The 26,288-nt window shown below is 51.1% G+C and overlaps 2 protein-coding genes across 3 annotated transcripts; one reads left to right on the top strand and one right to left on the bottom strand.

Annotated features, from left to right (window-relative positions):
- Positions 1–1,011: 1,011 nt before the first annotated feature.
- Positions 1,012–17,381, top strand: LOC142988591 (zinc finger MYM-type protein 2-like). Of its 2 annotated transcripts, none has more exons than XM_076137791.1 (24): positions 1,012–1,102; positions 5,295–5,981; positions 6,371–6,539; positions 6,666–6,820; positions 7,264–7,412; positions 7,528–7,690; positions 7,856–8,068; positions 8,178–8,328; positions 8,490–8,605; positions 8,737–8,862; positions 9,104–9,254; positions 9,335–9,507; positions 9,611–9,805; positions 9,920–10,061; positions 10,322–10,443; positions 10,528–10,678; positions 10,910–11,047; positions 11,894–12,078; positions 12,190–12,361; positions 12,546–12,697; positions 13,004–13,118; positions 13,657–13,899; positions 14,127–14,271; positions 14,518–17,381. In XM_076137791.1, exons 2-24 carry the CDS (start codon positions 5,310–5,312, stop codon positions 14,750–14,752), a joined length of 4,233 nt encoding a protein of 1,410 aa, XP_075993906.1. In that variant the 5' UTR covers positions 1,012–1,102; positions 5,295–5,309; the 3' UTR covers positions 14,753–17,381. The 2 variants fall into 2 exon arrangements, with proteins under 2 accessions (XP_075993906.1, XP_075993905.1); XM_076137790.1 differs by having other exon boundaries at positions 7,528–7,717.
- Positions 17,382–23,697: 6,316 nt separating this feature from the next.
- On the bottom strand, positions 23,698–25,098 carry LOC142988593 (gap junction alpha-3 protein-like). Its single transcript, XM_076137792.1, has one exon. The coding sequence runs from the start codon at positions 25,096–25,098 to the stop codon at positions 23,698–23,700; it is 1,401 nt and encodes a 466-aa protein (XP_075993907.1).
- Positions 25,099–26,288: the final 1,190 nt, after the last annotated feature.

The raw sequence follows: 26,288 nt of genomic DNA, 5'->3' as shown, positions 1-26,288 counted from the left end.
TTAGGACCTCATGGCGCCTGAGGAAACATCGCTCTCATATATAAGGATACATAATATTCCCGTGCCGCTGTGGAGAGGAAAGCACGTGTGTGACAGCACAGTTCGTGTTTTATGTGTTTTCAGATGAAATGACGTATTGGACAACATGAACTCTCTCAACCTGGATGGTGGATTCTGATTGGATCCGGGTTTTGTACTTCACCACAGCCTGGTTGACACTTTTGCCTGAAGCTTCCTCTTGTTTACTCCATTTGTAACCCACAGGTGAAGGGAGATGAGATGATTTGCCGTCACAGTTTGATCTTTTTCCACTCCAATAGGGTCGTTTAATTGCCAACCATGCTGTCGTTGATTGATTTAAGTGCGCCTGCGCGGCGGAAAAAACATACGAAAAGGAAAAGATTCCGTCAAAGAGCAGCGAAGAGCAGAGGTCTCACTCCGCCTCACATGCGTGGTTACAGAACGTGATAACATTTTCAATTCAACGAGCTCCATTGAACGAGACGTAAAAACAGGTGACACAATACAAAAATACAGAGTATACGGAGTGAGATCAGACTAAAACACCACGTTTATTTATTATTAATGCTAAATACATACGAATGAAGAACATTAATCTAAGACACATTTAGGTACATGTGGAAATGATCTCTAAGTCAGTGGCAATTAAATTATTTGGACGAGTCTCACAAATAATCACACACCGGTTGAATAGTAAAACATTTATTTTTTAGAAGTATAACATAACAATATACACACTACGCAAATGTTTAATCACCACACTACAGTTGTGCAAAATGTGACATAATCCGTTCAAAGGTTTCAAAATAACCCCATTCTTCCCATCAATATCTTGCCTCTGAAATCAAACTATCACATAAACAAGCATAATAATAAATGTGCCCTTCCTCTAAACCAGTGAACCTGCAGCTCTGGGCCGCCAGGGGGCGCGCTACGTCACGTGAGTCCCCCCTCCCCCGGATGCGGAGTGAGCCATCTTGTCTCGAGACGATCTTCCGGAAAGTTCTACGTAGTGCGCACGCGCTCCCGGGATTAATGTCAAGGCACAAAAGTGGCGCTTCAGTGTTTCAGCTCTTCTCCGGTAAGCCAACCTCACTCTCATTTACGTCCCGCTCTTGCCTCCAATCTCACAAAGTTTAGGGAACTTGTGTGGGGCGGCCGGCGGGGGTCCCGGCGTCCCTTTGGGGGTCGCGTCGGGGCGAGCAGACACATTTTGTGGCGCAATTAAGAGTTAAATTGGGGAGAAATGCTGGAGCTCGGTGCGCGCTGTGACTCTGCCGCCTCTGGGCTCAGTATTGTTCAGTTGGCTCCCTAATGGCGGACACAGGCAGCGCTGCTTTCCGCTAAGGGGGAGGCGGAGGGGAGAGGGGGGGGGCAGCTTGTGCGGGGATACCGGGGTAAGAGCCGCCCGTGGGTCGCGGTGGCCCCGCCGCTAGCTCACCTAAACACGATGCGGGATTATCTTTGCGCCGCGTTGTTTACCACCGCATGACACAAACGAAGGCAGTTCATATAATATGGAGCTCTAGGGCGCCCCAGGTGGCCACTGCGTATATTTGCCACTGATTGCGCCAGGCTGGACTCGGCGCAGCGGGACTCGCGGTCCAATTAAAAGCCCCACGGTCACAGGTATCATACGAAGCAGCCTTTAAAATCCGTTTCCGGTTGTGTTTAGTTGGCGTCAGCGTGTGTGTAGCTAGAAAACGGTGCACCGGAGCCGGACGAGGCTGTGGAGCAGAGCGCACGTCCCCGCGCCGGCACGGCTGCGTTCATGCATGTCTCTCTCTCTCTCTCTCTGTGTGTGTGTTTACTCCGCGACGCGCATTTCACTTCCTTTCAGCGTCATTTCCACTTATTGGACGCGCTTAACTCGTGCTGATGTTGCTGTTAAGCCAACAATGGCGCAGTCTGTGTGTCTGTGCTCTCCTCCCCTCCATCCGCCGCTAATCCAATGGCTGTTTGCGCCAGGAAGGGCAGGGGTGGGAGCGGAGCGGAACACCCCAAGCCACGTTTCAGCCACTTGAGAGCGGACCTGCCCGGGCCGTGTGTGGAGGGGCCGGGGGGGCCCAGGTGCTGCTGCCTCCCCCCGGACTCTTGTTGGTCAAAGTTTGAGACCTCCCGGTTCCTTTGAGCCAAGTTTGCTCCAAAGGAAAAAGGGCTCGGATCGGGTCGCGTTCCCGGGACAGGAGCTGTTGCGGTGCCCTCCCCGGTGAGGTACTAATGAAGGACACGGCCGCGGGACTCGGCCGGCCCCGGACGCGTGGTAGGCTGGCTTTCATTCATGTCAGGGCTGTGTGGTCTACGTGCAGTTTAGCTTTGAGCCGCCAGGTACCTGGAATGAGCAGAACATGAGCCGCCAGCCGCTCTGCTGGCTGCGCATTACGCACCACTCATCAGTGACATCAGCCTTACGTAAGATTCATTCCAGGCGCTTGTGTTGTGCGGATGTGTTGTTAGTCGGCTGTAATCTGCGCAATTGGCGCAAACGTGTGCACGTGTCCACCTCGTGACCGGTGTCAGCATGGCATCATGAGCGGACAGTTGGGGGAGGTAGAGGAGCACCCATAGGTGCTGCTGTGGTCGCACCTGGTTCCGGTCTGAGGCCGTCTGATCGTCCCGGCTCATATCTCTGCATTGCAGTCTGGACCAGACTTCCCCCCTCAGAGCACCGCGGAGCTGCACAGAGCGGCCCTCTGTTGGTGTGATCACAGGCCCTAGAAGTGAGCTGCTCACGTAGGGGGAGGGGGCACTCCAGGTCCTCCTTCAGGTCCTCCTTCATGTCCTGACAGCAGTCAGCCAGTAGTTGGTTCTGACCTGAGGCTGAAGCTGAGGTCAGGCTGTGCAGCACAGGAGGAACTAATCATGCACCTCAACCTTCAGCAGCATCTTATTGATCTTGAACATCTTACTGCTTTGGCTTGTTTCCTGTCACATGGTGTGTGTGTGTGTGTGTGTGTGTGTGTGTGTGTGTGTGTGTGTGTGTGTGTGTGTGTGTGTGTGTGTGTGTGTGTGTGTACACGTGTACGTTAGAGCTGTATCATTTCATTGAGAAATAAACAGAATACTGTTATTATTAATGGAGTGGTTGATGTTATATGTGTGTCCATCACTGTAAGAGAAACTAGAATGAGAAATCTGCTCATTCCCACTCATGAATAATAACAATTAGAGTAAATCCTCATTCCAGCAATTTGATGTGCTGATGCCTCACTGCTGTGCTGGGCTGTCACATCTACACATGTGTAGTAGTTGCAGATAATGTGTGTGACATGTACATGAACAAAACACTGAAGCAGCGCCAGAGTCAAGTTGCTCAACAGAATGAGAGATGTTTTCTCACGCAGCTTTGGTGTTTCTGCCCAGTTTGTGTTCTTCTGGCATGAAGAATTGATCTTAGCTCAGTGCAGGAGTCTGTTATGATGCTTGGCGTCCAGCAGCACAACCTCTGGCCCTGCTGCACCTTTGTCTCATGGTGGGGAATCACAGGGCGTGTTTGATCCAAGTGAGGCCTCCATGCCCACTGTGTGTAGTGTAGTGTGTAACACAGTGGAGAGCTGGAACAGGAAACTTGAGCTGAAGCTAATCCATCATCATGTTCCTCCAAGCTAAGCTAAGGACCACAGCACAACCACAGAGATGTCCTGAATACATCTAACACTAAGACACAATGGGGCACCTTTTATAAAAGCGTGTGTGTGTGTGTGTCATTAGAAAGGTGGTATTTCAATCAGTCCAACTCTGTTGTACCCAGATGTAGAGCACGGAGAACATGTCCCTGTGGTGGTACTGTTACCACAGCAACCAAGGTGTAGCTTCACTGGTTGCTAGTGGCAACAAGAGACAAGCTGTGTGGAGCGACGTGTGGGGGGAGGATGAGAGAGATGACAGGTGAGAGGAGAAGTGGAGCACCAGGTTGTTGGGGAGGAAGATGACGGCAGTGTGGGAGGAAGAGCAGCGCTGCCCCCGGTGCTGGGAAGGCGCGCTGAACTGGAGACGTCTCGCCGTCCTGTCGCCTCGCAGTGACTTCCTGTCGTAAATGCAGTCAGAAATGATTGGCTTGATTGTTGCTGCCTCGCCATCGTTGTTGTGACATCTTAGGAAGCAAACGATGCAAGAATGTAACAGGAAGTGACTCATGAACAGGATCACAACTGAGCTGAGGCCTAGTGTTGGGCGGTACATTCAGGTGACCCACAATTGGGCCATCAAACTTAGGATGTGGCCCCAGATGACTCCCAACTGGGGGAGCTGACCAATCTGTCTCCAGCCGTGCCGCACAATTCATCAAACTGAGATCACAAAGCACCAAACAATAAGAAGCTGCCACGCCTCTAAACCATGTTACAGTTACAGTTATACTACAGCTGCCCTGTGGGCGGCGCTCAGGAACAAGGGGGCTCCAAAATGCAGCGTGTTTTAGCTAAAGGTATCGTAGATGTGTCCTGCAGAGTGTGTGTGTGTGTGTGTGAGAGAGGGAGAGAGTGAGAGAGCACCAAACGTACTGCGGTACAGTGTGTTTACTTTAGATCCTTTTAATCACCGTCGCAGTGTTTTCATCTTATCTCTGCTGACACCAACAAGCAATCAATGACACCTTTACACCGTTTAACAAGAGCGGAGTGAGCTGATCTCACACACACACACACACACACACACACACACACACACACACACACGCACACACACACACACACACACACACACACACACACACACACACACACACACACACACACACACACACACACACAGGTCCATATATCTCTATAGAAGGTGAAAGACGCGAGCTGTGGTTGTGCAGTAAAGTTTGAGGGTTTGGAGCTGCAGCGTGATGATGGAGCCTCTGGATGCTCAATAAATAATACATGAAGTCATAATTTGTGTTTAAGTCTCTAATAATCATCAGGTGTCTGATATTGATCTGGTATTTTCTACCAGAGCCTGATTGTGTCTCCAGGAGTTCAGCAGCCAGTGAGGTTCAGTCTCCATGATGTCAGGGGAAAGGAGACGGATCACAGTGAAAGCAGGCTGTGGTCTCTCTCACTCACACACACACTCACACACACACACGCACACGCACGCGCACGCGCACACACACACACACACACAGGTAACGAGCCTTCACCAGGTGTGAGGACGCTGTGTGTGTGTGTAGGGGGGAGGGGGGTCCTCAGGGGACAGCTGAGCCACCTGTAGGGCTGTCAAACATCATAAAACTGATTGCTGGTCCTTGTGATCGCCTAATTGTCTCTGCCTTTTGTTTGTGTTTCCAGGTGGTTGCCTTAGCGATGGACGGGGAGGCAGAACCAAACCCTGTCGTAGCAGAAGAGGCAGGGGAGCAGGTGGAGCCGGCGGACGCCACTCCCTCCCCCCCGCGGCAGACCACACCCTCCCCTGAGGAGAGTGGGGAGGCAGTTTCCATGGAAACAGTAGACGGAGCTGCCAAAGATGGCGGCGTGGAGGACAATGACGATGACGTAGTTCTCGTAGGGGAGGAGGCCTCCCAGGCTTCCGAGTCCCAAGACGCAGTGAGCACAGATGGCACAGAGGCGGAGGTCCACCTGTCCACAGAGACCCGGCCTTCCCAGACCCCCAGTCCCCCGGTGTCTTCCAGCGCCCCCACCACCCCACCTAAAGGGCCAACCACAACCTCAGCCACAGAGCCTATCGTCATTGACGACGAGGAGGACTCTGTACACAAAGACACTTCCCCCCCCTCCTCGCCGGCGCCCCCTGCAGGCTCCTCTGCCCCTCCCTCGCCCAGTGGCCTCAGCAGCACCGAGCCGTACTCAGAGATCAGGATCGCCAGCGTCACCACGCTGGGCTCCGGCACTCAGAAAGGAAGCTCCTCTGTTCCCACGGCAACGGCCCTGTCACTTGCGACGGAAGAGCAGGCAGATATGAACCTGATGATCACCTCGGTGACGTCGCTGCAGGGCGGAGCCTCAGCTGCCACAGCGGTGAGGCACAGCAGCTGTGACATCTGGGCTTAACTGTTTGACCTTTGACCCTCACAGAGATGTGAGATATGAATCTATGATCTGTCTGGGAAACATGAGTGAAAGATGATGAGGGTTATTTAAGAAACTATTTCCTTTGATTTCAGCCACGATTCCATTCTTTTGCTACAATGAAACACTAAATGTTTGACATCATTGATTCTATAAATGTTCATATTACTTAAAGAATAAACGATCCGTCCAGGAGGGAACGTAAAGGAACGTGTTTGAAGTAGGATTCATATCTAAATGTAATTATTGTTTGTAAAATGTTGAGATTGATGCGGTGTAACCGTGGTAACTGTGTGTGTAGTTGTTGGTCAAACTAAACTGAACCAGTTTGTCTGCAGGCAGGCGAAGGTTCTGCAGAAGAGAACGACCTGCAGATCAGCGACGCCTTCAGCCTGAACGCTGACACTTCGCCCCCTCGGCCCACCGCCTCCTTCAACCCCGGGCGTGGCTCAGGACCTGTGGGTCAGCTGGTGCAGAACGGGGACACGGGGACCCACAACAGAACAGGTACAGGACCCGTGGTGGGCCAGCTGGACCGGGCCGCTTTAGTTCTGTTATCTTCATCAGCCTGATGGAGGCGCTGTGACCTGATGCCTCTGCTGCTGCTCCTCCTTCCCCCCCCCCCCCCTTCAGACTCCTGGATCTCCCAGTCAGCTTCATTCCCCCGCAACCAAAAGCAGACGGGGGTGGACTCTCCGTCACCCGCCACCTCCCTGCCCAAACCGCCGGGCCAGTCTTCCTCCTCGTCTTCCTCCTCAGGGCCCCAACCGCAGGCCAGGACAGTCAAGGTGAGTTCTGCCTGCTCACTGGGAGCTCCATCATGAAGCAACCAGGCACACAGGAGAGGATGAGACGTAGATGTTCCCTCAGCCATCACTGTAGACTGATTAGTTAGCTGATGGAGCTCATTGGTTAGTTCCTGTATCACTCCATGTTCTACTGTTGTACTTGTGTGTAGTGCGGTAGGTGTCCACTAGATGTCAGCAGATACAAGTGTACATGCAGGTCAGCCACGTTCAGACGTTACTCTTCATCTCATTTACATCAAATGAGTCACAGCAGCAGTCATGATGAAATATCTTTAAAGTTTAGTTTGTGCTGGGAGCAAAGACTCATGGGAGATGTGTGTGTGTGTGTGTGTGTGTGTTAAAGTGTTAGTTGAGCTTTCAGACTGATGTTGGGCCGGACAGACGCCTGATCCTTTATCCTCCCCTCATGTGTTTGACTCCAGGTGACCTGTGCCAACTGTAAGAAGCCTCTGAAGAAAGGCCAGACAGCCTACCAGAGGAAAGGATCCACGCACCTCTTCTGCTCCACCACCTGTCTCTCTGCCTTCTCACACAAACCCGCCCCCAAGAAGAGCTGCACCATGTGTAAAAAGTGAGGGCATGTAGAGATACAGGGGTCAGAGGTGCAGACGGACAGAACACCTCCAGCTTCTGCTCCTCTTCAAGAACCCATTCATGTGTCCCTTTGTTGCCGTCTTGTGTTTCAGAGACATCACAAACATGAAGGGGACCATTGTGGCTCAGGTGGACTCCAGCGAGTCTTTCCAGGAGTTCTGTAGCACCGGCTGCCTGGGTGCGTACGAAAACAAGCAGAACCCGCCCAAATCTGGCCTGAAAACCAAATGCACCGTCTGCGGCAAACTCACAGAGGTCAGCCCACTCAACATCGCTCCAAATGTAGGAGGAAGTTTCTATCTCACAAACTGACACTTCTTACTATCGAGTGATCGTTTGCCTCTGGTGTGAACGACTCGGCACGAGGGAAGCGACTCGGTACTCAGTTCATTTGTCGTTCTGCTGTTTCTCCGTCCACAGATCCGGCACGAGGTCAGCTTTAAGACCGTGACCCACAAGATCTGCAGCGACGCGTGTTTCAACGTCTACCGCATGGCCAACGGGTTGATCATGAACTGCTGCGAGCAGTGCGGGGACTACCTGCCCAGCCGAGCCTCGGCCAACCACTTCCTGCTGGTAGACGGCCAGCAGAAACGCTTCTGCTGCCAGAACTGCGTCAAAGAGTTCAAGCAGGTACTGTGGACCCCAACAGAGACGCAGAGCTCCACTAACGACCCGGTGAAGCTGACTCGGCTCCTCAAGTGTCTTGGTGATGACGGCGGATCTGCTTGGACTCTTTCAGGTCAACAGTAAGCTGGCCAGCTGCCTGACGTGTAAGACTCTGATTAAGACAGGCGAGGTTCTCCACAGCGTCGGCCCGGCCGGCACCGTGGCCTCCTACTGCTCCGTCAACTGCATGAACAAGGCCAAGCTGGTGACCTCCACCTTCATCAGTGAGTACAGAGGCCCTGCAGACACAGTGAAGACTCATTTAGAAGTTTGAGTCTCAACCAAATGAACGGGTAGCCCATCCCAGTAGTTCTGCTCAAAGCACCACTGTCCTGAGGTGTATCAGCTGTTTGACGTGTGTGTGTGTGTGTGTGTGTGTGTGCAGGTGCAGAGCCCACCTGTCACTTCTGTAAGAGGAACTCCCTGCCTCAGTACCAGGCCACACTGCCAGAGGGAAACATTCTCAACTTCTGCAGCTCGCAGTGCGTCACTAAGTTCCAGGTGAGTCCAGCAACGATTCCAGTTCAAGCAGACAAACACAAACAACAGAAAAAGGAGGGAACAGACAGCTGCTGTGGGAGTCTGAAGCAGGTATGTTGATGGATGTTACCACGGTGACGTCTCCTTTACAGAACACTACGCTCCAGACCACCACCAACGGTCAGACGCAGCCGCCCGCTACAAACGCCACCATCCAGCTGAAGTGTAACTACTGTCGAGGGTCCTTCAGCCTGAAGCCTGAGACGCTGGAGTGGGAGGTGAGAAAGTCCCAACAAACCTCCGACGCCCTTTAACTCCACCCTACACACACCATCATGCTCTGAGCCCAGACCCCGCTGTAGATCTAAGCTGAGCCAGACAGAGCAGAGAGCCTAAGTCCTCAATCACTACAATACGGCCCGGGTCCAGAAGTACCACTGAACCCCCCAGAGAGCTCATGTGGAGGTGTTTGTGTGTGTGTGTGTGTGTGTGTGTGTGTGTGTGTGTGTGTGTGTGCAGGATAAGGTGTACCAGTTCTGCAGTAAGACCTGCTGTGAGGACTACAAGAAGCTGCACTGCATCGTGACTTTCTGCGAGTACTGCCACGAGGAGAGGACGCTGCACGACACCATCACCTTCTCCGGGGTCAAGAGGCCCTTCTGCAGCGAAGGTACCCGACGCCGACGCCCCCTCTGCGTTTTGTGCCCACGTCCCAGTTTCACTTCAGGCTTCCCTTCTTCTTCTCCTCAGGCTGCAAACTGATGTACAAGAACGAGTTCATCAAGCGTCTGGGTCTGAAATGCGTCACCTGCAACCACTGCAACCAGATGTGTAAGAGGGGCGTGACGCGGCAGCTGGGCGGCATGACGCGGGACTTCTGCGGCGAGACGTGCGCCAAGAAGTTCCACGACTGGTACCACAAGGTCCGCAGCTTGTGACCTTTGACCTCTCTGCCACGAATCTGGGAGAACCTTGTGTGTTTTGCGGTGATGGTGGTGTGGTGACGTTTCTCCCTGTGGCCACTAGGCGGCGCGGTGCGACTGCTGTAAGGTGCAGGGGAACCTGGGCGAGTCTGTGATGTGGAGGGCAGAGGTCAAACACTTCTGTGACCAGCAGTGTCTGCTGAAGTTCTACTGCCAGCAGAACGAGCCCATCATGGTGACGCAGAAAGGCCCGGAGAACACCGGCCTGGGGATCGGCCTGCCCGGGACCAAACTGGGGGTGAGTAAGAGTCCATCCTCCTCACATCTCTCCTTCTGTCCTACACTCTCTCTCTCTCTCAGATCTGAGAGGGGGTTTGGAGGTCAAAGCTGTGATGTTCTGTTGCCGTTTCAGCTGGTGAACCAGGCCAGCGTGGGATTCACCGCTGGAGGTTTGATGAGAGACGTCAAGAACAAGGCGGTGCTCTGCAAACCCCTCACCCTGACCAAGGCCACCTACTGCAAACCACACATGCAGAGCAAATCCTTACAGACGGGTAAAGCCACGCTACATACGGCCATGATGAAGAGCTGCTGTTAGATTATAGATCCAGATTCAGGTCCCTGTACTTCAGACTGTCAGGCGTCCAATGATTAGAACTCTTCTGCTGTTCACATTCTGACTCTCTGTGATTGCACTATGATGTCATATGAGGACACTGGCCTACATTATAGATCCAGCTTGAAGCCTTCCTGGTACTCGGTGCAGCCTGGTGTTTGTGTTAATTAGTGCGTGTGTGTGTGTGTGTGTGTGTAGATGTGGACGACGGTGTAAAGAGGGAGTACGTTCCTGTGCCCATACCTGTGCCCGTCTTCATCCCCATGCCCATGAATCTGTACGCCCAGGTCACACCCACTCCACTCGCTCTACCTGTACCGGTGAGGCATGGCGCTCCGTTCACCAGCACCTCTCAGTGCGTCTCCCAAAGGTCAAAGTTTGATCGCATCTTCCATCTTCTCCAGGTCCCAGTGCCCGTGTTCCTGCCCACCACCCTGCAGGGGGCCGACCAAATCATCCAGGCCATCAAAGAGCTGAAACCTGAGGTGACCTCTGACCCCCAGGAGGCCGACCTTCCACCTGTGGCTCAGGTGGTTGCAGAGGAGCAGAAGCCAGGTATGAGGGAGGCGGGGCCACAGTATGTTTACAGTCTGTAGAATGGAGCATGAACACGGGTTAACGCCTCTTAAAGCTCCTCTACATGAACATATACGTTTGGTGAGAGACAAATAGGTTGACCCTTGACCTTTGATGTTGAGGAAACACCCCAGGCCTCCTTGAGGATCCCTTCAAGTTCATGCCCAGCTCTGAAGTGAGGCCCTGTGTCAGCGTCTGCTTGTGTTTCAGATGTGAAGTCAGTGGAGCTGAAGAGGGAGCGGGAAGGGGAGCAGTCGGGCAGCAACTGTGACGATGAAGAGGAGGTGGAGGAGGAAGAGGAGGAGGAATACCAGCCTGACCTGGACCTGGAGGCCGACTTCCCACAAGGTTAAAGACCTGCATGTGCTGAATCTTTCCATCCCTTAAATCAGTCTGTGTCCTTTGAGCTTCAGCATCTTAATACTTCATGATCTCTTCCTCTTCCTGTATCTTCATCATGAGGGAAGTCTCTACCAGACTACAGCACATTACGTACTGTATCAGATAGTTGGCGTGCATGTAAACGTAGCTCATCCTCATGATGACCTCATCCTCATGATGACCTCATCCTCATGATGACCTCGTTCATGTCACCCAGGGTCTTTCCTCCTTTATGGGATCAAGGGGAGACGTGTTAAATAAGTTATTAGCTTTAATAAACTCTTTCCTTCCAAAGTCTGGTACCTAAAAGCGTCTGTGTGTGCTTGGTGTTGTAGTAATGAGATCCTAACTCCTCCCTCTGGTTATTCTGGTCCTGGTCATTGTCTCCTCTATCAGGACTCGTCTGCATGTGTGTACAAAATAGCTTGACCTACCGAGAGGTATGTAGAAGAGATGCTTATTGTGTAACTGAGCCTCTGTTGGTGCAGAAGGTGCTACTGTCTCGGCCAATCACAACGCAGCTCATAGGGGGAGGATCTGAGCTCATGCATGTTGAAGCTTGAATGTACAGTAAGGTGTCCAGTGATTATAACTCTAATGCTGTTCACATTCTGACCGGTTGTGATTGCACTATGATGTCGTATGAGGACACGCACACACACACACAGAGTTGCTGAGCTGCATGAGTGGCACCTTCTCTCCTTTGTAGATATGTAGGTGCTCCCTTTGTAGATATGTAGGTGCTCCTTTAGTTTAATATGTGAGGGATGAATATTTCATGAAGTTATTCATGAATTCTGTTTCCTGCTGTAGCCTCAGATCCTGCTCCGGTGCTGGAGGGAATGGAGGAGGACATGGGCTTCTCTCTGCCCCCGGTTCTGACAGAGGTGAAGGAGGAGGAGGAGGACCTGGAGGAGGACCAGGAGGAGAAGGAGGGGAAGGAGGACCTGGAGAAGGAGAAGGAGAAGACGGCGTCAAGACCTCAGCCCAGGAGACGGGTACACACACACACACACACACACACACGTCTTCTGATCTGGTGCGTTGATAGTCTAGTTGCCATCTGTCTCTGAGCATCAGGACTAATAGTAAATGTGTGTGTGTCTCAGGGCAACAAGAGGCAGGCAGTGGAGGCGGGGTCAGATTTGGCCTCTCCATCGTCCCCGTGTCCAGCAGACGGACACTCAAAGGGACGCTCGCTGCCTCTCAAAGCTCGCTACGGCGTCAATGCCTGGAAACGCTGGGTGCTGTCTTCTGACCAATCAGACGGCTCCAAGCCAGGTGAGTTACCTGACACATTCACTCAGCAGGCTCAGAGTTCAGGGCAGATGATTATGAGACACAGCTGTTAAAGACAAAAGTCGTAGTCAGATATTGGTAATGATGATGCGACGGTGAGATAAGATGAAGATCACACATCATACATGGAGCGCAGGTCTTCTAACAGAGATCCGTTCTGTTCCAGCTCCTGCAGTCCGGTCCAAGAGGAACCTGCTGGCGCTGAGTTCAAAGGAGCTGAACGTGGCTCTGTCTCAGTTTGTCAGGGAGGTTTGCAGACCCAACGGCGAGCGATACGCCCCCGACAGCATCCTCTACCTCTGCCTGGGCATCCAGCAGGTTGGTACACAAACACATCCACTGCTTCAAAATCAGACGTTGAAAGTTGAACATTGGCCAACAGCAGGATTCCTACAACCATGAACATGTGGGAGTCGTGGAGTTTCAGTGTTTTGGTGGTAAAGTGTCTGTCCAGTGATTATAATTCTTTGCTGTTCACATCCTGAGCAACAATGCTGATTCTTTAAATATGAGGACACAGACATGAAGCTCTGAGAAGACATTTGGTATCCATGCAACATTTAAGTGTGTGTGTGTGTGTGTGTGTGTGTGTGTGTGTGTGTGTGTATGTACGTACGTACGTAGCATCTTCATGCCAAAGGCAGGAAGGACGACCTCTTTGGTGACCCCTGCTACAAGCAATTTGGTGAGGAGCTCAACAAGGTTTTGAAGGACTGGCAGCCAAGCGTGCTTCCTGATGGTGAGTGGCCCACAAAGCTACGTTAGCCTGTGAGCTACAGGGCTTGTATTATTGAGACGATGCTCATTTGATATGAAGCTGGGCCTGTCATCGATCACTATTATGGTTTGTTTGTGTTACTTTTCAAGCCTACAGTCACACACACAACACATGTAGTAGATCAGTGCCATAACTGAATATAGCTACATTATTGCATAGACCAACAAGTGCTACATTATAAATAAACCAAAATGTTCAAAGTGTTAATTTAAGACTTGATTGTAAAGGTAAACTTGTAGACTGAAGATGAAGCATCAGGGTCTGTGTCCAATGATTAGAACTCTTCTGCTGTTCACATCCTGACACTCTGTGATTGCACTATGATGTCATATGAGGACACAGCACGTATGTTCATCTGTAAACAACACCACCCGTTCAGGCCTGAATAAGGAAACAAACACTTACAGGGTTTAAAGTCTACATGAGCAATTCAACACACGCCGCCCCATCACCATCTTAGGTTAGACTTTGGCGTTGATGTGGTCTCCCCTCTCTGCAGGCTCCCTGTGGGGTCGGGTGGAGGAGCAGTGCTTGTGTAGCAGCCGGCAGATCGGCGAGCAGAGTCCCGCCGCCCTCCTCCGCTCGCTGGTCTACCTGAATACCAAATACTTCGGCCTGCGCACGGTGGAGCAGCACCTTCGTCTGTCCTTCGCCAACGTCTACGGCCCAGACACTGTTCATCCGGTCACCAAGGAGACCGCTGTCTGCATCCGTGTGCCTTCAATCTCTCAGGATCACCACGGTGAGACGCTCTCCTTGGCTGGTTGATGTTCAGTATCAGCAAGGTGGCTTAGTGCTGTCTGCAGACACATGGAAGGGTAAAGGTCATGGTGAGGAGTTGGGAGACGGTCCGTAAGAGATGAAGATCACTGCAGTCTTCACTCTGCCAGCATCTGTTTATTTAGTCATGGTGTCAATGTTTACCCTCTGATCTTGAAAAGCTTTAACGTTGTCGTCTTTCCGTCGCAGTGGAAGGAGAGTCTAGGAAAAGGAAGCGGAAGGCAGAAGACGGCGACCCGGACTACAGACTAGACGACGACTTGAGAGGCTCGACTGTCCGCTGCCCCGTGAAGAAGCACGAGTGCCGTCTGTACGAGGTCTACAGGTCCAAGTGGTGGGTGGAGTCCCTTTGCCTCAGCTTACTGTGACGTCCTGTGATTAGAACTCATTGCTGTTCACATTCTGAACCTCCGTGTTGACCTTTTGTGTTCTGAGGACGTCTCCACAGACTCACAGCTCCAGATGATCACGAGTCAGATGGTTAACAGAAGGACTCTCTCTCTCCCTTCTGTCCTGTTCTTCTTGACTCTCCCTCTCCCTACATTTCCACTCCTTTGCTCTCCCCTCTTTCCTCCTCCAGCCCACCGTCGTTGCGGGAGCGTCTGGATGTCTTCTACGTTCAGCCGGATCTGTCCTACAGTCCCAGCGAGAAGATCTGGTTCGGCTCGTCGCCGCTGGAGCGAAGCCTCCTGGAAAGCCTCCTCACCAGGGTCCTCCTGGTCAGGGACATATACACGGACAAACAACACTTGGAGGAAGATGAGGATGAGCAGGAGGAGGAGGAGGATGGGGGTGGAAAAGGTCTGGGAAAGTAGCCATGACTTGGACTTGGGTTAGTAGAGCTTGAACCAGTCGGAAGAGCAGGACAGCTTAGCGGTATGTGCTCCTCTCTGGCCCTCTTCCTCCTCCTCCTCCTCCTCCTGCCTGACCTGCTGAGAGAGAACGACCTAAGAAGCTGGAGCTCAGTCTCAAACTTTGCTGCTGGGGTCTTTGGGAGGTCGGGGGGGAAAGGAAGCGCTTACTCGCACGTTCCAAGCCTTTTCTTTATTTGGGTCAAAAAGCAGATGTGGGGACAAACCGTGTCCTCCCAACCTAGAAGAACTAGTGGGGATGAGCGGGAGGGCAAGGAGAGAGGGGAGGGCAAGGAGCTTGGCACCTTGTAGCCGCTCAGCGTTTAGCATGAATTCACCTTCAGAGGGATGAAGTCAGATTAGTCGGTACATCTGTAGAACTCTGTCAGACTGTAATCCTTCCTCTTGTCATTAGCGACCACGAGTCCACGTCAGGAAATCCACACTCCTTCTTCCGTTAACTTTATACTTCAAACGTCCGGCCGCTCTCCGTGCTCCTGGCTCCAGAGACAATGCCCCCGGGCGACTACCAAGAAGTGTCCTTCTGCCCGCTCAAGGCAACAGAAACGCCTCCTCAGTCAAACAAGCTGACCCGGTTAAGATGCGCTTTTTAGGTTTTTGCACAGATTGAAGGTTTTAGAGGATGAGACGCCGTGACCAATAGTGAGACGAGGAACGATTACACCATCATCCAGGCGTTTGTATCCACGTACAGACGGGCGGCAGGTTTAGTGACGGTGTCAGAGGTCAGTATGTGGCAGAGCAGCATCAGCCACAAGTCCAGTACCTACAGGGACCGCAGGAGCCAGGGGATCAGGTCCAGAAGCAGAGCCACAGGAAGTGATGGGGCTTTAGTTTGACGGTGTCTCCCCCATGAACATGTGGCCAGGTGTGTGTGTGTGTGTGTGTGTCTCTCTGCGTTTCACAGGGTTTCTCTGCTAAAGCCCAAATCAAAGTTCCCTCTCCAGGTCTTCAGCCCCTTGCTACCATTGAAGTGTACTTAACCTACTGGCACTCATCTCAGAGCCTCCATGGACCTGTGGTTGTTGTTGTCGTCTTCTGAAGGAAACGCTGCTGATGTCCACCCTCTCTTCTCTTTGTGTTCGTACAGAGCAGATACCAGCACTCGCGGTTTGGACCTCAGAGTTAACGTTGAGTTCCGCCCGTGTGATTTTAGGCCGTTGGTGGTTTTATGTCTGAACAGAGTGAGGTGGAGCTTCAGTCAGAGTCCTGCTTGGTTTAGGAGGAACAGGCGGGATCAAACGCACCCCATCACCGCTTTGCTTCTTAGTGCATCAGGGGTGGACGGAAGAGGGAGGAGTCACGCTGGTGGAGGTGTTGGTGTTGGTACAGTCCGGCCTCTTGTACCTCTTTGAGTGGGAGAAACTCTTTGATTGTCACAAATATTTTCAGGTATGAACTCAACTCTCAGTCACGGCGTTTACAGGCTCACTACACCAGACGCCGCTCCATCTGTGCTGCCATGGAGACGCACGCACAGACGGCCTGTACGTGATCCCAGCATGAGGAAGAGTCCGGCAGGGGAGGAAGAGCAGGCAGAGGTGGATCCTGCTTCAAAACAAACTCACAGTGAGCTTCAGTCGCTTCACTCTCAGGCTTCAGGCTGATGGAGTGAGTTCACATGAACGACGCCAGATTTGATCCATAATGTGAATGATTTATGAGTGAATGAGTGTGTTTGATTGGAAATGGGTCAGGGCGTCGCCAGGGTAACCCACCTCCCCATGCTCTGTCTCGCCTGGCAGATGCACGCTCGCATCGACGCATCATGTGGCGTCTCTGACTGTCCTAACTGTGTGTGTGTGTGTGTGTGTGTGTGTGTGTGTGTGTGTGTGGGTGTGTGTGTGTGTGTGGGGCTCTGGAGAGGCTGGAGAGCGCCCCCCGTCATCCCGCTTCTCCTACAACATGCGTGTTGTTCTCAGGTGAGGGACTCAGACTGAAGGACTGAAGCAGCTCCTTCTGCTGCGTCAGAGGAACTTGACTCCATGTGATGTAGCATTACAGACACACCAGGCCCAGACGGTGAAGTGTAAATATCTGTGAGACGAGCGGAGGCCACACAGAGGGAACGCACCTACAGCTTGAGAACCCTTCTCCTAAAATGACTGCTTATTTATTTATCTTTGATTAGTTTCTGTTTCCACTGGGACGGCATTTTGTCCCTCACGGCCCTGAGCTCTCTGCTCCCCCTGCTGGATAATGGGTGTCGGCGCAGGAGGACACGGTCGCCCTCTAATGATGAAGGACGTCTGTTACTCTGGGCCCGTCCTGCGTCTGTCCTGCCCCGGTCGTCCCTTCTCTGGGTCTTCGTCCCTCACTCGTCCCTCTGACCCGGGTGCTTGTTGCGTGGCTCCGTCCTCCAGAGCGCCGCAGAGCAGAGGTTTGTGGCACAGAGGGTCTGGACTTTATACTTCACGCTTTATTGGGAGCTGAACAGTCAGGAGTTCTGTCTGCTCACTGATTTGATGTTTTTATTTATGTGGTCCTTTTTTCTTTTTTTTTTACCTTCATCTCATGACATTTATTTGGAACTTAATTTCTGTTTGTTTCAATAAATTGGAGAAAGTGTTATTCTAAAAAAAAAAACAAAAAAACATCTCTATTTCAGACTTTATTTTTCTATCAAATCCTCAGCTTGTTTGAACTCCTGTGTAAATGTATTTATGTCTGAAAACTCCAAACCTGCTCTTATTTAAGCTAAATGGTTTTCACTCAGTGACTCAGGATCTGCTGCGTCGTCATCACACTGCAGACAGAAGAAGAAGATGCTGTGATGAGGCTCCATTATTCACTGCACTATAAACCTGAGGGTTAACAGAAAGAAGACAGAATCACAGCTTCACCTCCTGAAGCTCCACTCAAACACTCTGAGCTCGTGTGGGGCACTGGTGTTTACCACCTTCTGATGAGCACCTGAATGCAGCACAGGGATTTGAGCCTGACACACCCACTGTTTAGGAAGCAAGCCGCTGCTTCACTCTGTCTGTGGGTGTGGCCTGATGAAGCTGACCAATCAAAACAGAGCATGGCCATTTGGTAGGGGTGACTTTAAAGAGACAGTACTTTAAAGGCTGGTTTCACACAGTGTGCACAGCAATGCTGCAGTGAGGGAGAATAGAACAGTTAATAAATGTGTGGGGTTGATAAAGTATAGTGTATACAGTCTGGATGAGTCCTTTAGACTTGACCTGCTTTTAACTCCCACAAGCATATGAACATGTGACATTAAACACCTGACAAAACCTTAATCAGACAATGAAAGCAGAATGTTTTGAATGGAAGTGTTTGGTTTCCCTGCTGCTTCTTCCTCAGTCATGTCACGCCTCCAGTGTCGCCCCCTTGAGGCTCCTGTGTGTAAACGATGCCTTCACGTCCTCCTGTCCAACTCAAGTGTTTGAGCCCCGAGGTGCCTAACTCTCCCTCTTGACTTTTTTCCCTCTCGCTGCTATCGTGTCCCATTTTTGCAAGGTGACGGCCTGATGTGACAGAAGGGCGTCGAGCGTTATCTGGACGTGACGGACAGCATGGCAGGAGTAGGCGCGGCTACTCCACAAGTCCTGTTGAAAAGGTTAAAGGGCCGAGGTGTGTGTGTGTGATGTAGCTTTATCTCTTCATCTATCTATATAACCTTTCCTACAGCTTTATACTCTCCTTGGTCTCTCTCTTAGTGGAACCATTCCTGTTCTCACAAACACAAACCAAAGCTTCTGATCCCTGTGTCATCAATAAGCTGTTATGGTTGGCTAGCTGCTCGGCCTTGGCAGAGGTATGAACTCTGTGTGTGTGCGTGGAGCCCACAGTGACAGGGTTGTGGTGTTTTGTGTGTGTGCTCCCTCAGAGTTGGCCAGACTCCAGAGTAAAGCCGGCCCGACCCTGAGCGCCCGCACAGACGGGCCTGCAGGTGTAAAAACATTTTCCCCCCTCGTGGTTTTTTTTTGTTTCGGCTCAATCCCTGGCTCTTTCAGGGCCACAAAGGGAACGCTGCGCTCAGCAGGGTCATGTGGGCAAGGCCGGGGGGGGGCAAAGGCGGTGATCAGGGCCTCTGATGGGCAGCGAAGCCTTTAGAATCACAACATAACGCCTGTCACTGTTTAATGATGCAACCACTGTGTGTGTGTGTGTGAGAGAGAGACCCGCCACACATTGAGACACGCCAGAGCAGCTGAAGGACAGGGCAGAGTTTATCTGAGACAAGTGTGTGTGGCGGTGTCAACCTTCATTGCTGCCTCACAGGAACAAGGCTGTGGGTTTGAATCCCAGTGGAGTTTTTTGTTTGTCCCTGTAGAAACACTTACGTTAGATTTAACACTGATCTGATCTGTAGGTGTCACTGCAGAGCTCTGTCTGTCTCCCTCTCTCTCTCCCTCTGTCTGTCTCTCTGTAGTGGTTGATTGGTTCATCAAATGACTCTATAAAGTTCAGACATTAGACTAACTGAGCACATTAACCCTTTGAAGTCTCAGCTTATCAAGTAAACTCCTGAATGTTGTAACTGTTGTGCACCATATTTTTGTTTTTGAGCTCTGATGCTTCATGTTTTGATGTTCAGAAGAAGAAGAACGCGGCGTGAAGTTTAACAGCCGAGTACCAAACTGGAAAGGTCTGTGTGTGAGGAGCGGCGATGTTTCCATGAGCCTCAGGTTCATCACACTCCTGAAATACATAAAGGGGGCCTGAGGTATTTGTGCTGTGGGCTGAGTGTGAATTTGTTTGGTGATTAAAGACTATAAATAGCCTCGTGCCAGCGCTGACTGGGAGGCCTGCAGTCAGACGGCAGAGTCACTTTTCACACTACAGGGTCACATGGAGCCTGAAACTGCAAGGAAACCACAAATCTCACAGGTTCACTCTGACAACCCAGCCTCTGGGCTCTGAGGGAAAGAGATGCAGACAGGTGAGTGCAGAAACTCATCTGATCTCAGGTCAACAACGAAAAAGAACTGAGAGAATAAGGACAGATGTCTTCTTCCTCCTCATGTCTGTGAACACAGCAAACAGCCCCAAACAGCAAACAGCCCCAAACAAACAAACAAAACATATTAGTTAGTCAAGAAATATCCCCGTAAAGGCAATAAAAGCCTCAGTAAGTTAGCTTTGGCCCCTCAGCCCCTGGTCCCTCTCGGCCCTCAGCCCCTGGTCCCTCTCGGCCCCTGGTCCCTCCCGGCCCCTGGCCCTTATCGGCTCTCGGCCCCTGGTCCCTCTCCATCATGCTGACAGACGGACTATCTCCCATCACTCTGCAGCCACTGGACCCAAGAGCCCAGCACTCATGCACTCTACTCTGTTTTTGGCTTTGCTCATCAGACCCCACCCCCTTTTAGCCGATGAGCTCATCTGCAGGAAAACGCTTTTTCCTTTTTCAACTTTATAACGCGAAAGAGACATGGTGGGCTCCCGTCACTGTGCGCGTGTGTGTGTGTGGAGAAGAGTGGTGCTATTGCAGTGAATGAGGCGCCATTTTGAAGAAATATGTGTTCTCAGCATTAACCTTTGTTAGTTTGCTTTTTGCAAAATCAGTAACTTGTACGTCTGTCTGTCTGTCTGTCTGTCTGGTATAGTTCTTATACTTTGTGAGCTCGTCTTACATCACATGTCACAGTTGAAGAGTGAAGCCCAGGGCCACTTCCTGTAATGTGTTTCCCAGCTGATGCCCGTAAGGCTCAGTGATCCCAACGAGTTTCCCGGTTGAAGTAAACTTCGCTCACGTGTATGAGGAGTTGCACAGTGTTGTAAATTGTCGCTGGGTCCTTGAGACCGAACGGACTGAGATCGTGATCGATGTTTCGCTCTATGCTGCAAGACTGACACGCCCGTCTCACTTTCATTATTTTTGGATGTGGTTATGAAGGGAGTTTGGTCGGTTGCCTGGTTCATACTTTGTCACATTCTCACATCGTCGGTTGGAATGCAGAGTGAAGGAGTGAGCATTTGGGAGGTCAGGGGTCAAAGAGTCTACAAGGGGAGGAACAGAGAGACTCAGAAGCTCTGCAGGAAGCCAGCAGCCTTTTAACTACCAGAGGGTTGGGAAACAATTAATGTGACTGAATGTAGTGATTTTAGAATGCCTTGTAAAAACGTATATCTTTGGCCACTAGTTTTTCTCCTCTGGAGCCCTTCTTCTGTATCTCTACAATATGAAATGCAGTGATTTGAAATCGCTCCAGTGTATTCTGGGTCGGCTCCGTGGTCTCCTTGTCTTTGGACACGCCCATAAATACCTCCCAGCCATTCAGGAAGCGTCCTGATTAGATGCCCAGACCACCTCAGCCAGCTCCTTTGTCTCCCCTGAACCTCCTGAGGTCCGAGCTCCTCGTGCTGTCACCTTACTGAGGAAACTCATTAGTTCTTCTGTCACCAGAGGGTTGGAATGTAGAGACACTGGTAAACAGAGCTTTGCCTTTGGGCTCAGCGGTGGAGCATCTGCATCACAGTGGTTAATCCAGACTACCTTCACTGGAGAACCAGACTGAACTCCTTCACTGGGGGCAGTAGACAGGGTACTTTAACCTTTACGTGACCTTAGATGTACATGAGCCGACCTTCATCCCTCCGGACTTTCCAAGCTACTGCAAACCACAGCATGTGAGAGGTCAGTGCCTATAGCATTACCACAAGGTTGTAATTAGGAGGCCAACACCAAACAAACTAAAGGCCCAGGAAAGCCTGACAGCCCTACAGAGGAGACAACTCAGAGACAGGGGAACGGGGGGACGGGGTCTATGAGGAAGCCACAGATGGAGACGGAATGTCGTCCCCATGGGTCTCTCTCTAATTCAACCAGCCGGACTAACAAGCTTCAGGAATCATCCTCCAGTCCAACGAAGTGAACTCCCTAAGCAGAATGGTGCAAAAAGTTTATTTACTCAGTTTTTTATTAAACAGTTTGTAAACATTTGAGGTAAATGGACATTGACATGAACTCGTTCTTACAAAATATTCATTCAAACACAAGGCACTTTGTTCTTTTTTAAGACAGCACTGAGCATGAGAGGGTTAATGGTTCCTCCTGCCCCGACGAGCCGGAGAAGTCGTCTCGGCGCGACATGGTGGGAGGAGGAGTAGGTGAGAGGGGGAGGAGTCACGGGAACCATGGGCTTTAGGCACCACTTCCTGTCAGGGTTCCTACAGCAGGTGAGGGGAGGGCCAGCTACCCAACCAACGTTAGCTCAGCATGGAGCCGTTTGATATGACGTCTAAGTGGAGAACACAGAAATATAAATACACCGACTTTCGCTCGCTGCTGCTTTTCTTTAAACTCACAAGCATCAATTTCAGATTTCAGTTCTTTCGTCTACTCTAGCGTTTCTCTTTAGAGCCACCGTGTTTTTAGCATTAAGACATTTGTTCCTTTGAGGATAACAGAATGGGGAGTTGGGGGTCAGAACCATATCATCAGCATAGAACAGCATTTTCTTACCTAAATGTGCAAATCTTCATTAACTAGTAAAATGTAAACTTTAGGAACCAAAAACAAATGCAGCTTACAAAGATTCTTGTCATTTTTGTACAATAAACATGGATGGGAAGGTTGCTTCTTTATGTTTCACTTTGTACTTGATGCTTCAAACTCATCACGGAAGATCAAACCCCTGCTGGTGACTTCACTGTACTTCCCTCTGTGTGCTGGCATGAGTTTATCAAACGGTACAAAGATGCAATAGTAGCACTTAATGGTGTTTAACCCTCTGGAATCTGAACTCAGTTAAAAAAAGGAAATGAGTGTAAAAAGTCATTTTCAAGCCAACCAAAGAACTCTGAGTCTGAGTTTGAAAGAGCTTTGGAGATATTGTCACCCTACATTTGTCTGTCTCATATTTTACATGCGTGTCTTTTGTGTGTTTAGTTTCCTTCATAAAGGTTTGGTGCTAAATAAGTGCTGTGATCTCTGAAGCCTGGACGCTTCATAGCTTCAACCACTCCAACCCCACAGATCAATGCCATGCATGCTCTGTGTTCTACTGAGCTCATTATGGCAGTCAGTATTGCATGTAATACTTTTCCTTTTCCAGGAAACCTGCCGTCATAAATCTGGAACATTCACAGTGAAAACAGTCTGGATTTAGCAGCAGAAACTGAGACTGAAAACAAAAGTGAAGCTTGAAAAAAAAGTGTCCTCAGCTCAGCTGTGTAACAGGAAGTTTCCTTTAGGTGTTTACTTCTTCGTTTGTGTCCATATGACCTTTGACCTTTACTGGGGAAGTGGTTCCTAGCAGCCTGGTCCAGAGGAGAGCAGACCTGCAGCTCTGGCTACTGCTCTGCCTCTCTGTCAAGCTCTATCACTGAAGGCTCTACAGAGCTCCACCACCAGGGGGCACTGGCTTTGATTGCCTGTATGAAGGATCTTTGACTAGGTAAGGACAGTAACTATCCCCCCTCCTGTCCGCCCTGGTGCGACCTATTGGACACTCAAAAGCGTCCCAGATGTGCCAAAGAGGAAGTATCAGAGGTAAAGCCTCTGTCACTGTGCTGCTGTTTACCAGAAGGTTGAGAACATTGTGATGCTTTGATCCGTATCACCCTCTGCTATGCCGACGCCTCTTTACGCTGAGGATCATGGGAATAAACCAGTGGTAACCTTTCCAGTTCTAATATCTGTGGTGGATAGTGGGTAAAGCAAAGCCAATCAGAAGCTTTCTCAGTGAATCAGTCAGTTGTAGGTCTACGTGTTCACGTGATCACAAAGAACACGTGATCACAAAGCTGATGTCTCCAAAATACTCATGAGACAAACTAAGATCCCCTGCAGCTCACTGAGGCACCATTCTGTCATTTCTATTTTCTATTTGTTTTCTGTCCTGTTTCTGTCGCTGTCTTGTGTTTGTTATGAATGTGATTGTGTGTGTGAGTTTGTGTGTGTGTGTGGGGGGGGGCGTGGCTTGTGTTGAGCCTTATACAGACAGGTCATTGGCTCTGGCCCTGGTGCTGCTGCTCCTGCTGGCTCTGCTGAGCCGGCGCTGATCTGTGCCGGCGCTCAGCGGAGGCTCGTGCATCTCCACCGTGGTGATGATGACGTGGCCTTCCTCTTGCTCGCTCTTTCCCTCGCCACAGCTGCCTGCAGTGGAGGTGGTGCTGACGGCGCCTGTCATGGAGGCCGTGTCCAGGACTTTAACGGCGGCGGTGGGGAGAAGCGGTGCAGCGTCGACAGAATGCTGTTGCTCTCTGTTAGTGCTGGAGGAGGAGGTGCTGGAGGAGGGGGAGGGGCAGGGGGAGGCGGCCTTCATCTCCAGAGTCTGCTGCTCAGTGGCCAGGTTGGCCCAGTTCTGCTGCGTGGCCAGTCTGTGGTTGTTGCTGTTGTAGAAGTGGGAGGGGGGGGAGGGCTGGCAGAGGGTCTCCTCCTCCTGCTGGAGGTCGGCCATCTTAAACTCCCCCGTCGACAAGGCCGCCGCCCCCACAGGCGTCATGAAGGCCCCGCGACCCGCCGTCACGTCTGTGTAGTCGGGAGGGTAGCTGAGGCTGGGGGGGGCGGTCCTGGAGGCGGAGGCCAGGCGCTCCAGCCTGGAGATGTCGGCGCGATGCAGCGCCGCATAGTCGGGGGCAAACTGGTTGGTCATGCCCTGTTTCAGCTTCTTCCAGCCCAGGTGATAGATCTCTAACAAATTCAGCAAAAGAGACACGCAAGCCACCACAAGCATAAATAAAATGAAAATGGTCTTTTCAGTGGGCCTGGATATGAAGCAGTCCACCGTGTTGGGGCAGGGCCAGCGTGCACACTTATACAGCGGCCTCAGCTGGAAGCCGTACAGGAAGTACTGGCCCAGGATGAAGCCCACCTCAAACAGCGTCTTGAAAATAATGTTGAACACGTATGTGCGTAACAAAGCGCCTCTGATCCGGATTTTGCCATGTTCGTCCCTGATGGGCGGCTTCTCCTTCTTACCGCCGCCTCTCGCCGCAGCATCTCCTCCGTTTCTGTAAAGTTCCTTCTCCTCTTGTAACCTGGTAGCCTTCCTCACCTCCTCATCGCGCTCTCTCCGCTTCTCCTCCATGCGGACGATGTGCAGCACGTGGCCCAGGTAGATGAGGGTCGGCGTGGACACGAAGATGATCTGCAGGACCCAGAAGCGGATGTGGGAGATGGGGAAGGCCTCGTCGTAGCAGACGTTCTCGCATCCGGGCTGCTGGGTGTTGCAGGTGAAGTCGGACTGCTCGTCCCCCCACACCTCCTCCGCCGCCGCCCCCAGCACCAGGATCCGGAAGATGAACAGAACGGTCAGCCAGACTTTGCCGATGACCGTGGAATGTTCCTGAGCGTTCTCTAACAGCCGCCCCAGAAAGCTCCAGTCGCCCATGCTTCCAGATTTCTAGCCTATGGAGAAAGTATAGGCTGGGAGGAAAGAGAGAGAAGGAAGAAAGGGATGGAAGAGACAGAAAGGGAGTAAATGAAGAAGCGTCAACGACTCCCCCCATCAAACCTCGCTCTGAATGTTTGTGATCCTCAGGCCTTACCCAGCGGTTAAACACTCTGCACATACACACACGCAAAAGGACACCAAAAGCAGAGTGGAGGTGTCGAGCGGACATAACGCGATTTCACGTAAAAACTATTAGACGAACAAGAACTGGAAAGCTTGGTGCGGCATCACATAGAGAGAACAGATCAGGAGCCAAAACGCAGCATCAGCCTCAAACTGAGGCTTTTAGCCGCTCGTACTGTATGAGGCAGCAACACACACACACACACACACACACACACTCCCTCTCACCCGCTCGCTCCACTGCCCAACAGGCATGTGCTGAGATCAACATTATAATGCACCAAAACAGCATTTAGCAGAGATGGGGCTCTGGTATGACACACACACACACACACACACACACACAGACACACACACAGAAATGCAGCCACCCCCTCCCTCACCCACACACACCCCCTCCCTCTGTCCACTGTAACACTAAAGTCAAGCTAATGTAATAATTTAAAAGTCAAACCACCACCAAAATCATAGTTAGCTGGACTTTTGTTTAGGGTCGTTTTATTTTGAAAAGGCTTTAAAACAGGAAAAACTTATTTAAATTGGGACAAATGGAACATGAAGTTTAGATTGAAGACTGAAAGCAAATGTGTGATGTTTATCGTCTCATCTCGGTCGGCAGACAGACTTACTGACACGTTGGTGTGTTAAAGGTAACAAATCCATGGACTGGAGCTCACGATGCGTTCATGTGTCCCCGCCTGAAGGAGACCAAAATAAACATCAAGCAGCCAGCAAAGGCTCCGTTTGATCACACCAACAACCGGAAGCTTATCAATATGTTATCAATAAATCTGTGTTGTAATTTCACGAATCTCCAAAACAATAAAATCCGACCTGGACATTTTTAAAGAACAAAATCAAAGTTTACATCAGAAAGAGTTGATCCAATGAGATCATATTGAATCAAACTTCGTGACTTTGTCGTTATTCTGTAGTGAAGACGACACAATGCAGACTGTGCCAGAGGGCGCGCGCGCCGTCGGGCTTTGTGCCTGTTGTTCAGG

This window comes from Genypterus blacodes, unplaced genomic scaffold (assembly GCF_046128005.1).
Source record: "Genypterus blacodes isolate CSIRO-AG114 ecotype Tasmania unplaced genomic scaffold, CSIRO-AGI_Gbla_v1 ptg000337l_1, whole genome shotgun sequence".
NCBI lineage: Eukaryota > Metazoa > Chordata > Actinopteri > Ophidiiformes > Ophidiidae > Genypterus > Genypterus blacodes.
This window is presented reverse-complemented; position numbering and strand designations above follow the sequence as displayed.

What these genes read in the sequence shown, in the direction of transcription:
- LOC142988591 (XM_076137790.1), top strand. Translation starts at nt 5,310, where the DNA reads ATGGACGGGGAGGCAGAACCAAACCCTGTCGTAGCAGAAGAGGCAGGG. An exon ending in AGCTGCACCATGTGTAAAAA is followed by an intron (nt 7,413 to 7,527) that starts GTGAGGGCATGT and finishes CTTGTGTTTCAG; the next exon opens with AGACATCACAAACATGAAGG. An exon ending in TCTGCCTGGGCATCCAGCAG is followed by an intron (nt 12,698 to 13,003) that starts GTTGGTACACAA and finishes GTACGTACGTAG; the next exon opens with CATCTTCATGCCAAAGGCAG.
- LOC142988593 (XM_076137792.1), bottom strand. Translation starts at nt 25,098, where the DNA reads ATGGGCGACTGGAGCTTTCTGGGGCGGCTGTTAGAGAACGCTCAGGAA.